General features: G+C 50.6%; 1 protein-coding gene across 1 annotated transcript in view; it reads right to left on the bottom strand.

The window, feature by feature from the left end:
- Positions 1 to 15221, bottom strand: part of LOC133354458 (rap guanine nucleotide exchange factor 2-like) — a 221226-nt gene that overhangs the window by 21124 nt on the left and 184881 nt on the right. The window contains 12 exon segments of the mRNA XM_061571308.1: positions 226 to 609; positions 945 to 1185; positions 1708 to 1874; positions 2362 to 2692; positions 3184 to 3292; positions 4020 to 4223; positions 6473 to 6580; positions 7486 to 7650; positions 8274 to 8426; positions 10082 to 10240; positions 11071 to 11207; positions 12382 to 12565. Of these exon segments, the coding sequence (XP_061427292.1) occupies positions 226 to 609; positions 945 to 1185; positions 1708 to 1874; positions 2362 to 2692; positions 3184 to 3292; positions 4020 to 4223; positions 6473 to 6580; positions 7486 to 7650; positions 8274 to 8426; positions 10082 to 10240; positions 11071 to 11207; positions 12382 to 12565 (2342 nt within the window).

A 15221-nucleotide genomic window follows, 5' to 3' on the forward strand; every position in this document is an offset into this window, starting at 1 on the left:
CTCTAAACGCGTGTTTCTAAATGGTGTGGAGGGAAAATTGAGATGCATGCGACCCGTGGCCACGGCCGTTCCCGAGAGATTTACTGGCTGCGGTGGTGTGCGCCCGGTGAGGCGAACATTTTTTATGTGTGTCGCTGACCCAGAACCCCTCCGGGGTCAGCGAACATGTCTGGGGAACAAAAACACACATATATAATAATCATAAAAATCCCAGCGCGCACACACCTGATGATGGCGAACATGGAGTTGAAGTTCTTGCACTCGCGGCAGTGCAGCGCGATCTTGATGAAGTGCTTGAGCACCTTGACGCGCTTGATCTGGCCCGGCTCGGCGAGCACCTCGGACGCCACCCAGAACGTCTCCTGGTTGAGGGCGCCCTCGAAGAGCTTGAGGGCGCGCGTGCCCGTGCGCGAGCGCAGCTTGAAGAGGTCGTCCACGTACTCGGTGGGCTCGATGGTGCGGAACAGCTCGAAGTCGCCCATCGACACCTGCGCCGCCACCTCCACCGTGCTCAGCTGCAGCAGGGACACTTGGCCCTCGCGCAGCAGCTCCTGCGCGTTCTCGTCCGAGCACAGCGTCTCCGTCTCCATGTTGTTCTTCAGGTAGTACCTGCGCCGCCGCGGGTGGGGGCAGAGGTGGGTGGGGGGGGGGGGCGATTTGGGGAGGGTGGTGAACGGGGGGGTGGGAAGATAGAATCAGAATATTTTTTTCATATTGGAGAGGGAAAACCTCTCTGCAGTGGAAAAACAACCCGCGCTTCTTGAGCCGTGCCAGGAATGGCTCGACATGGCCCCGGCGCGGCACGGTCGTACAGTGGACAAAGAGGTCCAAGTATTTCCAAAGGAGGGACCAGAACAAATCCTGCCGGCCCTAAGATAGCCAATCGCAACGTTCACGTAACGGGTCGGCCCGGGAGAGGTAGCGCGCAAGGAGGAGGCGGGCACCTGGCGCTCAGCTGGATGCGCTCGGCTAGCCGGGAGAGCTGGTCGGGCAGCCGGCGCTGGCGCGTGACTCCGTCGGGCGCGGCCGACACCTCGCACAGAGAGAAGGAGTCGGGAGGCCCCGTCAGCGTGAACTCCTGCAGCGCCAGCGTGACGACCTCGCGCGCGGTTGTCTCGCGCCCGATCACGATGTAGCGGCTCGACTGGTCCGCCTTGAAAATGCGCAGCACCTGGTCGTGGACGTCTGCGGGGCAAGCGATTGGGCGAGTTAGCGAGCGGGCGGGCGGGCGGGCGAGCGAGTGAGCGGGCGAGCTGACGAGTCGGATACGGAGCGAAAATTGAGGAATCGGTCATCCCGTGTGTCGTCGTACAAAACGCTGCCCCCGTTGTAATTAAGCACGCAAATTAGTTCTAGATTTGAAGCTTTTGTGACTGCAAGGATTCATATTCTTAGGTTTTTTCGGTAAATACGCAAATTAGTGTCCGTCTGAATTATCTACTTACATTAAGTTTTACAGAGGGTGCTAGACAACGGTTAAAAAGCCAACGGAGTCTGCCCACTCCAACGACCGCGGGGCAGAGCTCATCTCCCCTCGGCGAGGCTGCTGCGTGACGGGGAAACGTCGCTGCACCACGTGGCAAACTCAGCCTCATGTCCCGCACGAAGCCTCAGACCGCGACCCTGGCAATACGAGAGAGTCGGCGGCCGCAGCGTGTGGCCGTGCCGGGGGGAGACCGAGGACTGTCGCGGGCGGCGGCGGCTCACCGGGAGGCGCGGTGAAGTCCATGAGCCGGTGGCACTGCAGGAGGTCGGGGTTGCTGGAGGAGAGGGAGCCGCGCAGCATCCACGTGGACGTGCCGCACACGGGCGGCTTGAGGCCCACAATGCTGTCGTCCTGCGACTGGCCGATCTTCACCTCGGTGCTGCCGCTGCTTTAAATTCGAAACGCAGCACCAGCGGCGGCACAAACAAAAAAAAAAACTTTAGATGACCGCCGTTCGATAATAATTTCCACGTGCAACGAACGCGGCAATCACTCGCTCTCGAAGAGCGAACGCCTCGGAGGCGCGAGGAACCGCGGATGAATGGGGAAGCCAGCCACGCGGGGAGCCAGCGCCAAAAATGTATTCAACGTCATTATCAACAACGGAAGCTATGGTCTAGCCACTGCCGGATGCAGGCTTTCCCAAACGTATGTTACTATTTATCAAGCTGCTGTACATGACCAAACTGGGGTATGCAAAAATAGTACTCATTTTATCGACCCCCGAAGGTGATGACGTTCCGACCGCGAGCCGCTCGCTGTCGCACCGAGCCACCGTCAGCGCGTTCCCCCCCGTCGCGAAATAACGCTTCAACGGCACAACGCGCGCGCACAAAACGAAGCCAAGCGCACGCCAACGGCAAAGCTCCTCTCACCCGTACGGCTTGGTGGGCAGGATGCTGAAGGTCTTGTTGACGAACTTCCTCAGCCGCGATCGGCCGCTCACCGTGCTCGCCTTGCCCTTGCCCTTGAACTTCTCGACGGGGATGCTGAGCTCGTGCGGTATGGCCAGATCGGGCACCGAGAGACGCACCGCGTTACCGCCGTCCACGATCCTGGGCCGGTGAGACTCGTACGACAGCGCGGCTGCAGCGGCTGCGGCGCCCGAGGAGGAGGAGGAGGGGGCGGCGGTGGCAGCGCCGCAACGGCCGGCGAAATTCAAGGAGCCGGGCTCGTCGCCCGTCCAGTTCTGTAGCTCCTTGAACACTGGGGGGCAGGGGGGGGGGTGAGGGACCGCCAAGCAGAGGACAACGGAGGTGAGCGTGCTGGTTCGTAGTAGTGGGCGCGATGAATGGTAAAGAAAAAGAAAGGGTAAATGTGCAGCCCTGCAACTGCTGTCCCCTCCACCCCCTAAAGTGTCAGTCGCGCTACTCCAGAAGCTATCACCGCGTGGCGCACAAACTTAAAAGCCTGAACGTGTAATTTAAGCGTACTTGACATATGCTACAAGTGGAAGCTGCAGACACTTGCGAGAAAATCAACGGTTAAATTGATTTTGGCTCAGTCTGGAATTGGCATAAGAAAAAAAGAGCAAGTGAACGCGTTAAAACAGCTCGGGGCAAACCGTATCCGTGAGAGGCGAGGCCATTTAGAATGTAGCGCACCTTAAAACAAAAGCACAACGTGTGGGGCGGGGAGGGGGAGGACGCTCGATGACCGGGTTTGCAACTCGAGGGGCGACCGCAACGGCTTCTCACCCATGAGGTTGGTTTTGACGGAGATGGACAGGTGGGTGTTGTGCTGCAGGATTTCCAGCGCCTTCGACAGCTGGATGTTCTCAAAGTTCTGCCCGTTCACTTCCAGGATCTGCCCGAACAAACAAATAAAACGCGAAAAAATTTGGTGACGACAACAAAGGACGGCGGCGGCGGTGCGGCACAGCAGCAGCGTCGCGTGGCTCACACCGACTAGAGGTGGACGTTGTTGTTTTGTTGTTGTTTTTTGTTGTTGTTTTGTTGTTGTTTAAATGTTGTTTTTTGTCGTCGTTGTTTTTGGTATTTTTTTTCCCCTCGGACTCTTTTTTTCGCACAGACAGTTTTCAAAGGACGTAACCCACAGATGATCATCCAACTCGTATAATATTCTTTTTCTGCTTCGTAAGGTAAACAAACCCTTTTTATGTACCAGCGGCATTACAGCATCCCACGTATGATAAAAAATAATGACGGATAGGCTTCGATGAAGACTACTGTAAACGCTTTGATTCGATCTTGTTATCTCTATGACCTCTACTTGCTTGATCTGGTCACTTAGCTTTCCAGCAACTACATTCATTCCATGTATTTCTTAAACAGCTCAGAAAATAATATCAACTTAGCTCCCCGTAACGCAGGTGAGCCCACACACTCATCGTCATCGTCGTCGGTTAACATTGACACCGCGCCTCCTCTCGAGGTCCCCCTGAGGCAGGGGACCCCTGGCGGCAGCTGCCCCTGTGCGGCACACGGTATGACGCAGCACCGGCCTGCGACCGGCCATCCCAGCCATGAAGCACTGCGCGAGCGATGCGTCGACCGCGGGCCGCTCGGCTCACCTGGTCCCCGCGTCCAAGCCCGGCCTCGTCAGCCCGGCTGCCGGCCTGCACGCTCTCCACGAACACGCCGAACCCCCGCTCGCTGCCGCCCGTCAGCGCGAAGGGCAGAGGCTCGTCGCGGCCGGGCCGGGTCAGCGTCAGCGAGCGTCTCTTGGCCTTGGCGGCGCAGGCGATGTTCAACAGGCGCAGGTGGCCCTGCATCTTCTGCAGCGGGAGGAGAGACGCGAGGTGGGGGGGGGGGGGGGGGAGCGCAACGGTGAATGATTCGCGGTCTCACTTTGACTCGGGTGCGACTCCGCACGCGTGACACGGTCACCGGACCGGTTGCTGTGTAGAGACTAAGCGTACGATTGTGCAGCTAAATTTATACGAAGCGAGCGGTGAGCCGGGCAGTGGTGGTTATGCACGTGGCTTGTAATCCGGCACCGTGGAGGTAGCGGGGGTTGGTGGTTCGCACAAATGTCGTGAAACTCCCTTCCCGTGGGCGTCCAGGAGCAATACCCTGGGGCTCGCAAGGCAAATGCGGCACAGCAAAAAAATGTGGATTCCAGCTGTTCCAAGTCCATGGGATAGAGTATTCCCCCCTCGCATGTGTGGATTTTTTCTCCAGGTGCACCGTTTGTGCTCCCACATTTAAACATTCAATAACTGGCCGATAACGCCTTAACATATAAGAGGGCTGAAGAGCTTAGGCAATAGTTGGCGCCGGCTCATTGTTTGTGGTTCCTCCTCGCACCTCTGAGTTGTTCCCTCTCTTCGAGGGCGAGTGAATACCATGCAGCCCGGCTGTTACAAGTTGACATTTTTTTTTTACGATATCTATTAAAGAATAATTCCAACAACAAATATCAACAACAATGCTGGCATCGTCTGCACGCACCTATTCATTGTAAGTGTCAAAGCGATGGAATGGCACCGCAAGACAAACACTTTGCTCAAAGAGTCGATACAAAAACGCGCGGATGAAAGATAACTCGGAACCCTTGGACACACGGGGAGCAAGGTCAAAGCACTCGGCTGTTTAAGCACGCGCGCGCTCGCAGACAAGCGAGAGAGGCTCGCAGATTTACGTTGGCGGAAAAGTGAAAAAAGGCAAGATTTCTCAGCGAGCCGTTCACCCTCCTGCGTGCCAAGGCTAGGGGAGAGGGAGTGCAGTGGTTAGCGCGCTGCACTACGAACCCGGCGACCAGCGTTCTATTCCCGCTCACGACCAATAACAGTGGTGAATATTTCAACCGGTACTGGGCCTCCCAGAGGTTGACTCAGCCTCAAACGAGCACCTGGTGCAATGTGTAAACATCGCCATTGCCGTGATACAGATAGCCGGGCGTGGTGCTGGCCACCCACCTCCTGGTGTGCCGTGCCGGCCTTCATAGTCGCTCGCTAACAGCACTTGCCCCGACCGCCTGATGAGGCTATACGGAAGATCTGCTCCTTTGTGCCAAGGCTACCGCCGAGCCGGTTGTGAACGTGTTTGCCGATTGCACGCGGGTCGATGTGTTGAAAGTGCATACAACAAGCCAGACTGTCGATCACTCGGTGACAAGCACAGTGTTCACCTGGAAGAGCTTAGTCCGATTGTAATGGTGCAATATCGCATGTCGCTGTGGCACTTACAGTTGTTTTGAATCACATTTGAATCGCATTTCAAATAAATACAGCTTAACTAATGAAGTATTGGCAGAGATGTGTCTGCACACTCAACCGAGACTGCTTATTGCAGGCTGAGCTGAGGTTGTTCGGTCGTGATTAACTCGCCCCCACAATAGGAACGTGGAATTTCCACCACTGGCTTCGGGGAATCAAGCAGGAGATGATGAGCAACTGCCCAAGTCTCATCTGAGCAGGCAATCATCTTGAATCATGGATCCCATTTAGGTTTCAAACAACACCCAATTGCCTCCGGCATTGATACGTATCCCTCTCTAGATAGGAGGTGAATCTAGTTTGGGCAAACGCAGAGCACATAGACTTGAGCATTGTGCATCACAATGATGAACTCCAATGCACGGCTCGTATGCTGACAATAAAGCCACGCTGCAGCCTATGCACGGTGGTAGCCCATTCAAGCGCATTCCAGCTCCAACCCTGCTAGGATTTTTGCAATGATCTGATGAGATCCTGGTGCATTCCCAGCGATTCGGTCAGAAGCATACGATTATATATATAAATTATTATATTCTTGCACACGGCAATACGTTAATGAGCTAAATGCCAATGTCAAGGCCTGCTAGCCATGACAAGAGGGCTTCAAGGAGAGCGTTCGTAGAGTTTTTCTATTCGTCCCCGGTTGAAGGAGCGCTGACTGCAGCGGTTTACCAAATGGTCCATTTTATTATATATATGTACATACTATTATACGTATGCAAATTAATGCTCCATGAATCATCACAGAAAATGCCCCGGATCAACAACAGCAACAAGGTCTGCAGATCAAGTTCACAAGCACCCACCTCTCTCTCCAGGCCATCCTTGAACTTCTCCAGGAACTGAGTCATCTCCGGGTCCCCTTCGAAGTCGTTGAAGTGATTGTTCACCCACAGGAGAACCACTCTGGTCACCTGGGCACACGGCCACAAACAACCAATCAATATGTATCTTGGTGATATCTGTCTGCTTACATGTCTGTCTATAGTTTTCTGGTTAGATTCTATGTCGCTATTTCATTATACCTGATGATGATTGCTTGTGTTGCAATCGAAACGTCGTATGCTATTATTTAATTTATTATTTTATCTTTATACGTGACTTTACCGAAAAAACCAAAGAATAATTCCTGCAGTCACGAAAGCTCCAAAAATTAAGATTGAACCAATCAGGGCTTTACTGGGGTGGGGAGGGGGGTGTGGGGGGGATCGTGGCGAGAACCAGCAGCCAATCACGGGTAGGATCAGTGACGCTCTCGGTCATGATAAATTATTACGACAACAACAACAACAACAACCCACATTGCAACACACCCATAACGCACCGAACGTCTCCCAGCGCAGAATTACCAAGGGGAGAAAAGGAAGAGAATGGAAGGCAGCGAGCGTGGCTGTAGGAGGAGACAAATGAAGAAACTATGGGGGTCTGAAAGCACACTCAAAAATAATGTAGAAAGTAGAGAGAGAGAGACAGACCAGGCATTGCTGCCCCGAGAGGGAGTTCCAGAGGGTGGGGGAGGCGTGGTGGCTACACGGAGTGGCCACCAATTGTGGAGCAGCGGGAATCTTGGGAGCAAGGAGGAGGCCACGGCACGTGGAGCGGAGGGAGCGGGCAGGAACATGGGGGCACAGGAGGTCATAGAGGTGGAAGGCCGTGGATGCGATTTAACCGCGAGGATGAAGGATCTCGCAGCGGTCGGACGGGAAGCCGGCGAAGTGAGGCCGAGAGACCGGGGGGGGGCGGGGGGCCCTCGATGGGCGAGCGAGATTTAGTTCGGGGGGAAACAGTTACGGGCAGTCCTTCCGTGTCGGCAACGCACCTTGTCCCGGAGGCTCGTGTCGCCGAACCACTCGAGCAGCTTTTCGCCCACGTGCTTGGCGCCGGGCAGGAAGGTGCGATAGGTGAGGAGGAAGTCCTCCACGTACGTGGGGTCGACCACAGAGTGCTCCTCCACCAAGTGGGTGAGCAGCCGCTCCATCGTACCCTGCGCAGAAGCCAAGGTGCGGACGTGACGAGCGCCGGTTGAAACCGGGCGCGCGCGCGTGCGCGCGTGAAAACATCGGCGCTGGGGAGATGGACGTGGCTCGGTGTGGTGTGCCGGCCACGTCATCCCCTTGCACGCCACATTTGGCTTCAACAAGCGCGCTCGTTAACAACGGCGCTCGCCCCAACAGCATGCGCACGTGCTACACACGGGGGATCTTCGCCTTGGCACGAGCATGTTTTACCCAGAAATGCCGTGCCGAGTCTCATGACTCTTCTAATCGACAATGACTATTTCTATTTCACCAGGTAAGGCCCACTGAGCTGTACAGCTATTTTTCCGAAGCGACCTGGCCACGAATGAAAGCTCAACGAATTGGCTTATCACGTGGAAATTTATAGCGGTGAAATAACCTAAACGCGTGTTTATAAATGTGGGGGGGGAAAAAACCGAAGGACCCGGTAGAAAAACCCACGTGACCACGGGAAGAACAGACGGGCATCAGGGTCGGGATCGAACCTACGACCTCCTGCGTACCAGGCGAGGTAGTTAACATCTCGCCACCGCGGCGCCCAGGAGGGGCCCTGCCAACATGCCAAGCGTGTCTGAGCGAGAGCACGTACCTTGATGACGATGTGCCCCTTGCGAGTGCCAGTGCGGTCGAGCTCTCGGTGCTCCTTCACCATGACGATCTCTCCCTCCTCCTCCACCTTCTGCATGTTCCTCTCCACCTGGTTCAGGATGCGGCAGTAGTCCTGCTGTGCTATGCACACAAACTGACACACACACACAGGTAAGGGTTTAATCTCATGGACTGCTGGGAGAAGTGCCGTAGTTGTGTGTTCATATCAGTGGGGGAGCGGTGGCGCAGCGGTTAGCGTGCTGCGCTACGAACCCGGTGACCCGAGTTTGATTCCCGCTCACGGCCACCAATACCAATGAAGATTATCTGTATCATTAGACCTCCTTTTGCCAGTACCAAAATATAATAATAGGGTTTTTCCAATTTTTTTTGGCAACAAAACTTAAACCTTTTTAGAAGGATTCATGTCTGCATTAACCACAATACTTGCAGTCAAAATGCAAACAAAAAACAACTATGATAATATATGCATTGTCCTTGAAAGCCGTCCCTTGGTGTGGACCAATCAGTTTCAAGGACAATGCATATATTATCAGAGTGTGTTTTTTTGTTTGCATTTTGACTGCAAGTATTGTGGTTAATGCAGACATGAATCCTTGTAAAAAGGTTTCAGTTTTGTTGCCAGAAAAAAAGGGGAAAAACCCTATTATTGTTTTATTAGAAGATGATCTGGTCATGGGCCTCCCTGAGATCGCCTCAGCCTCAAGTGAGTAGCTGGTGCGGTGTGTAAACATCGCCGCTAGGGAGACAAAGGCAGTCGGATGTGGTGCTGGCCACCCACCCCCTCATGTGCCGTGCCGCCCTCATAGGTGATGGCTAACAACACTTGCCCCCAAAAGTCTGATAAGTCCTTGTCTCATATCAATTTTGTCAAGTCGGCGCAGTGGCGAACACTGGTGGTGCATCTGCCAGTCGTCGCAGTCAGTTCACCCACAACACCTGGGTCTGTCCTGTGATGACCTTCTGGCGAGCCTTTCACATGTCACAGTCTCAAAGTGTGCCTTAGCCTGTGGCATAAGTGATGTGGTGACGTCACCGCCACTTAGTAGAGAATGGCGACAGCTGTTGCTGTTATTAGAGAAAGTGGTGGTGCAATGCTCACAACAACAAGCTTGGCAACCGGTGGATAAAATAAAGCAAGTTTGCACAGTGCTTTATTATTTCCTGGTCCCACATATGTCTGTTGATCTACGACACCTGGACCACCTCCATGCCTTCTTGCCAGCCAGCCACCACCACTCCACGTGACCTTAAAATGCACCTATCACGGTAGAGTTGTCATGGTGATATCACCCAACTGGGTGGCAATGGCAGCTGATGACGATGTTGTTGTGTTTGTACGTGCGATGTGTTGTGCTTAGACGGGACAAGTCCTGACATTGAATCAGTGAGTCATCTTTTCTCCACACGATCTCTTTGAAGTGCTAAGCACTTGGGCACACCATTGATATTGAAGGCTTTCATCCTTGCCATTGAGGAATCACATTTGCCTTCCCCTCAAACACCTCCTTCAATGTGACTACACAATTTCTGGCTCCGTGAAAAATATCGAAATTAGTTGGGGTCATGTTTGGAAAGTTTTTTCGGAATTTTCTCCAAATTATTCTGGATTTTTTGTTTTATCTTTTCCACATATTTGTTTAGTTAACATGTCAACATTTTAATTCAAAATTGTTAAAATCTCAATAGAATGCGATTAAAAAAAGATTCCCTTTAACTGAACATTCATCCCCCTTGCTGTGGCACCCATTCCTTCTGTCAGGCCCCATTCTTAAAGTCTTCAGGTACCTGGCAGTCATCGGTCTTTGTTTTCATGACCCCGACCATGACTTCTGTATGCTCAGTAGGAGACACTCCAAAGCTGTTGCCCATGTACAGCGTCTCCGTACGCCCGTCAAAGTTGGTGATCTCCACCGAGCCGTTCAGGATCACCGACCACGAGTCCAGCTAGCGAAACAAGCGGGCAAGGTGACAGGACATCGTTGCAACGGCGATCAGAATGCGTAAATAACGACATGAGCAAACGCACGAATACAGAGTGACGGGACCCAAGCGAGAGTAATCCTGCGGGTTCGCTCTTTGAACCAAGCACATTATAAATTCATCCTCATCTCCCTGTCTAAATATGACAGCTAATAGGGTTTATTTCGCAAAAAAACAAAATTGTACCCTGCATATGTCCAGCAAAAAACACACTGAAGCGCATTTATAAGCGGGTTATAAATCATTGCGATGAGTAAATATCTCTTTCGCTCGGGAAAACTGCGATGAAAAAAAAAATGCGTTGAATAAAACAAATATCAGTGCAGAAAATGGACATCGAAACGCGAAATCAGAAATGTGAAAGGAAAAGTGAAATTGCAAAGCATCAACAAAATGCATATTAAAATTACATGCCAACTATGGCTAGGGATGAAGCCACAGTTTGCTTCAGAAAATTCAGAAAAAATGATTTTGATGCCGATAATGATGACGATCACAATGACGACGATCACAATGACGACGATCACAATGACGACGATGACAATGATAATGAAGATTATCACAATGACGACGATGCCAATGATAACAATAATAACGACTACGACGATGACGATGATGACGATGACCACAATGACGACAATGGTGATGACGATGTTGACAATGACGATGACGACAAGGATGATGTCAATGATATCAATAATAACGACTACGACAACGACGATGACGATGACAATGATGATGACAATGACGCCAATGACAACAACAACGACGATGACAACAGCGACGGTAGCTACCTCCTCGCCGTGGTTCAACACGACGGTGCCGGCGTGCTCCACCACCGCAAACTCCATGACAGCGCAGAGCTCGCGTCGCACCGACATGGTCATGTTGGCGAAGGCGGGCAGCTGGTGCATGAACTCCAGCATCTGCTCTGTGGGTCACCAAGCGGCAGACACAGAGCCCCGGCACGTCAGCAAGCCTCAGAGCCAGCGTGCCTTCTTTGCGCGAGCACCGGATAGAGAGATAGTGTGTGCGCTTGCTACATGCATCTGGGTGCCCCTGCGAGTATGTATGTAGGTAGAACTTCTTTTGTACCATACATAGCCAACCGTGATGGGAAAGACGCTCCAAGCCTGGGGTTGTCATTCAGACTCTGTCTTCTCGACAGACCTGTTCTTCACCTGAGGACGTCTGCTTGCGTTGTGGCCGAAACGTCGTGAGAATTATTTTATTATGTTTTATTTTTATTATTTTATTGTTTCCATTCTACGTGACTTTACTGAAAGAACCAAGAAGAAGAACAAACTAATCACAAAGAGCAGTTCTAAATAAATTAGTTTTCAATCTAGATTTAAAAGTGCATCGGTCCAGTGGCTTCCTAATATCGGAAGGAAGAGCATTTCAGACGGCCGCAGAAGCGCATCTGAATGCGCAGCGCGATGCGGTGACCGACTTTGTTCGATGGCCAGCCAAAAGGTTACCGTGACGATGACCGGAGTTCGCTTGGTGGTTTATGCTCCTTGACGAGATCAGCAAGGTGTTGTGGTTCACTTAGTTCATTGATGGTAGCGATCATTTATGTTGAGTGTGTAAGTTTTAGACTTTAAGCAGTGAAGGAATTCAAGGGGACCCTGTTCAATGGGTAAAACCAATAAACCCTATGGGTTATATTTTTGTGGGGCCAATATTTTTAGATTGTTCCACTTATCAGCATAGACTTTAATATATACGTGATGAATTTCATCTTTCTAATCGTTCAAAAAGAGCATTAGAATGTGTTATCAGTCTCAATTGTCCATATGAGATGCGTGTGTTTTTTTCGTTATGCAGGACATAACACGAATGATATTCACCTGAAATTGGGACATGATGATATCGTGATTCGAGCATGCTTCCACACTTACATTAATATTTTATTTCATTTATACAACACTCATTTTTTTTTTAAGATCAATTATTGGTTGGTGGAAGGAACACTGTAATTTCACAGGCAAAGCCTTGTCTCATATACATAAAAATGAGGCCTGGTCAACCCCATTTTGGAGTGGGTGAGATATCAAATAAATTTTAATTTACAAAGTAATTCCATGATTTAAAAAGTTTACCGATATCATCGTCCGTGCGGTCGTTGGGCTCCTTCTCGAGGCAGTCGCGCACAAAGTCGTGGCTCGGCAGAGCCTCGCCGGAGCGTTCGATCTCATCCTCGTCTTCCTCCTCGTCGTCCTCCGAGTCCACCAGACCCTCGGGCAGCCCCGTGAGGTCCATGTCGCCAGGGTCGCTCTCCGTGGCCTGCCGTGATACGCGGGCACGTACGGGACGCCAAGCACTTCCATAAGATGTGATGCACGTGGCAGTATTTGTTGTATTTCTTTTTTACATCACGGTTGCTGAACACAGGCCCAAAGGCTCAAATCCCAAGCTGCCATGAACAAACAGCACGATCATTGACATCTTGTATTGATTTGCACAAGCCAACCAATACAAGATGTATTGAAGACAAATCACCTCAATGCTACAGATGAAAGATTAACTTCAAAATGAAGTTCACAATTTCCATGGATGCACAGGAAGCTTTCAGCAGTCGGTCAAATGTCACATAAGGCTGCAGGGATTCAACTGTGCAACCTTTTATTTATTTATGGCATTGAGAACCTTATTTTGAAGCCAACCTCTCACCTGCAAGTACCGAGGTGCTTTGCGTTTGAGGTAACAATTCATTGTGTAGGATTGAGCAAGGTCTCGAGAACTCGGGGTAAAACGAGTCGATGGGAAGGATTTTTTTTTACAAAGCCGAGCGGCGCGAAATGAACAACAGCTAAAGAATGGCGTTTCAACGTCGCAATCGCGTCACCTCTGCTGATCGACCTGCCATGGTGGTGGCTCAAATCACTGCCTCGAGGCCACGACACGCCACGGACATTTCAGGTTGCTTGGGAATCATCTCACCGGCCAACGCGATTGCCGCGAGCAACTATTTGTGTTGGCTCTCACTTGCAAGGATAACAATAATCATCATAATTATTGTAATTTTTTGTCGTTTCGATAAATTAAAGTAATGCTACTCGATCGCTTTTTGTCACCTTTGGTTATAGCGGGCAACGCACGGATAAAAAGGATAAAGAAAAAAACTATGAAAATAAGAATAGGCTTCATCAATCTTGATTTGAAGCTTTCGTGACTGCAGGAATCCACTCTTTGGTTATTTCGGTAAGTTACGTAGGTAGAAATAAAACAAAATAAATCACGTCGATGGCTTGTGTTGCTATCGAAACGTCGTGATTTATTTTGTTTTATATCTACCTACGTAACTTACCGAAAGAACCAAAGAGTAATAGGCTGTATCCTTTATGGCAATAACACAGGTGTTAAGATGTTCAAACACCAAACAGACACCTACAGCAAGGCATCAAGTCTACATTAACCACATACGGTACTTGTGGTGAATGCAGGCAAACAAGCACGCTCTGATAATAGATGGCATTGTCTATGAAACTGATTGGCCTACACCAGAAACAGCCCTCTCTATGGCCTAGTCTCACCAGCGTCAGACCAGAGAACGCCAAGGGGCGAACAGTACAAAGGCAATGCAAATATAGAAGCATTAATTATTGCAATAAAGGGTAAAGCCTATTCATATTTCCATCATTTTAATTCTGGAAAAAAGGTCCCATAGAGAGAGAGAGAGAGAAAAAAACTACTTCAAAACACCAAACGTTTGTGACACAAACACACGGACACAATTATTAGCTTAGGCTGCCCCAACCCATTTTGAAACACATCAGACTGCACTCAATTCGGACCCCCCTGCTTCGGAGTATGTGTTTTACTCACTTCCGTGCATGAATATTTGATGAAATGGTATAGGTTATGGGCTCCCAAGACCCACGAGCTCGAGAGATAAGCGTCCTCAATTATTAAACGGGAGATGATGCCAAGCCGTTTGCCCGAAGCCAGGCCATGTGAGATTTTGACTGGCTCATGTGCTACGGGCTGTGGCCTGCGATGTAAAAAAATGAAGCATTCCAGCATTGGAACAGAGGGAGGGAGGGAGGGGAGGGAGGGGGGTGGGAGGGAGGGGGGAGGTGAGTAAATGAACAAGAAACAATTTCCCGAGCAAAACGAAGTTCACACATGAATACTATTGGGGGAAACTTTATGTTGCAAAGTTTGAACATTTGCAAGCGTAACGAGATTTATTTTTACATTTTATGTATCTTTTTACTGCGGTAATTATCGCTGCTATAGCACATGGCAGGAGCGATTCTCGGCATTCACTAATCTGTAATTCACAATGCAGGAATTTCGCATGCACTGTTAATTAGACCAATGTTTACCATTAAACTCCCACTGGCCTTACTGCCATGTGCACGGACACATCCATCGGTGCATCACTTCTATTCTTGTAGGATGGCAATATGTTAATGAGCTGAATGCCAATGTCGAGGTCTGCCAGCCTCGAGGGGACTTCAGGAGACTGTTCGTGTCGTGTTGCTATTCCTCCTCCATTGATGGAACGCAGGTTACAGTGGCTGACTCAACGGTCCAATGGGGGCCAGGGGTAGGAATGGACTGGTTCAGATTTCACTCCCTACCTATGTCAGCCGTAGCCAGGAGTCAAACTCAGTTCTTAAGCGGAGTGCAAGGGTACGGGGGGGGGGGGGGGAACTCTGCAAAAAAGTGTTGTAATCATCTAGAATGTTCCGTCTTTTTATATCAAATAAAAATACTCTCCACGTTGCATAATGTACCGTTGAGGCAAGATTTGTGAGAGGGCACCTATTAAGACCAACAAAAAAACAGGGGGTTATGGGTAGGGTAGAACCACCAGCACCACCGCAGCTTTGCTTCACTTGGTGCTCGTTCGCCGTGTTTACCCAGGGAAGCCTCGCTGAGTCTTAAGACTCCTTTTCAGGAGGATCCTGCCAAGTGTTTGCAATGGGGGCAG

Source organism: Lethenteron reissneri, chromosome 47, assembly GCF_015708825.2.
Source record: "Lethenteron reissneri isolate LAM-NWPU_2019-01 chromosome 47, ASM1570882v1, whole genome shotgun sequence".
Taxonomy (NCBI): Eukaryota; Metazoa; Chordata; class Hyperoartia; order Petromyzontiformes; family Petromyzontidae; genus Lethenteron; species Lethenteron reissneri.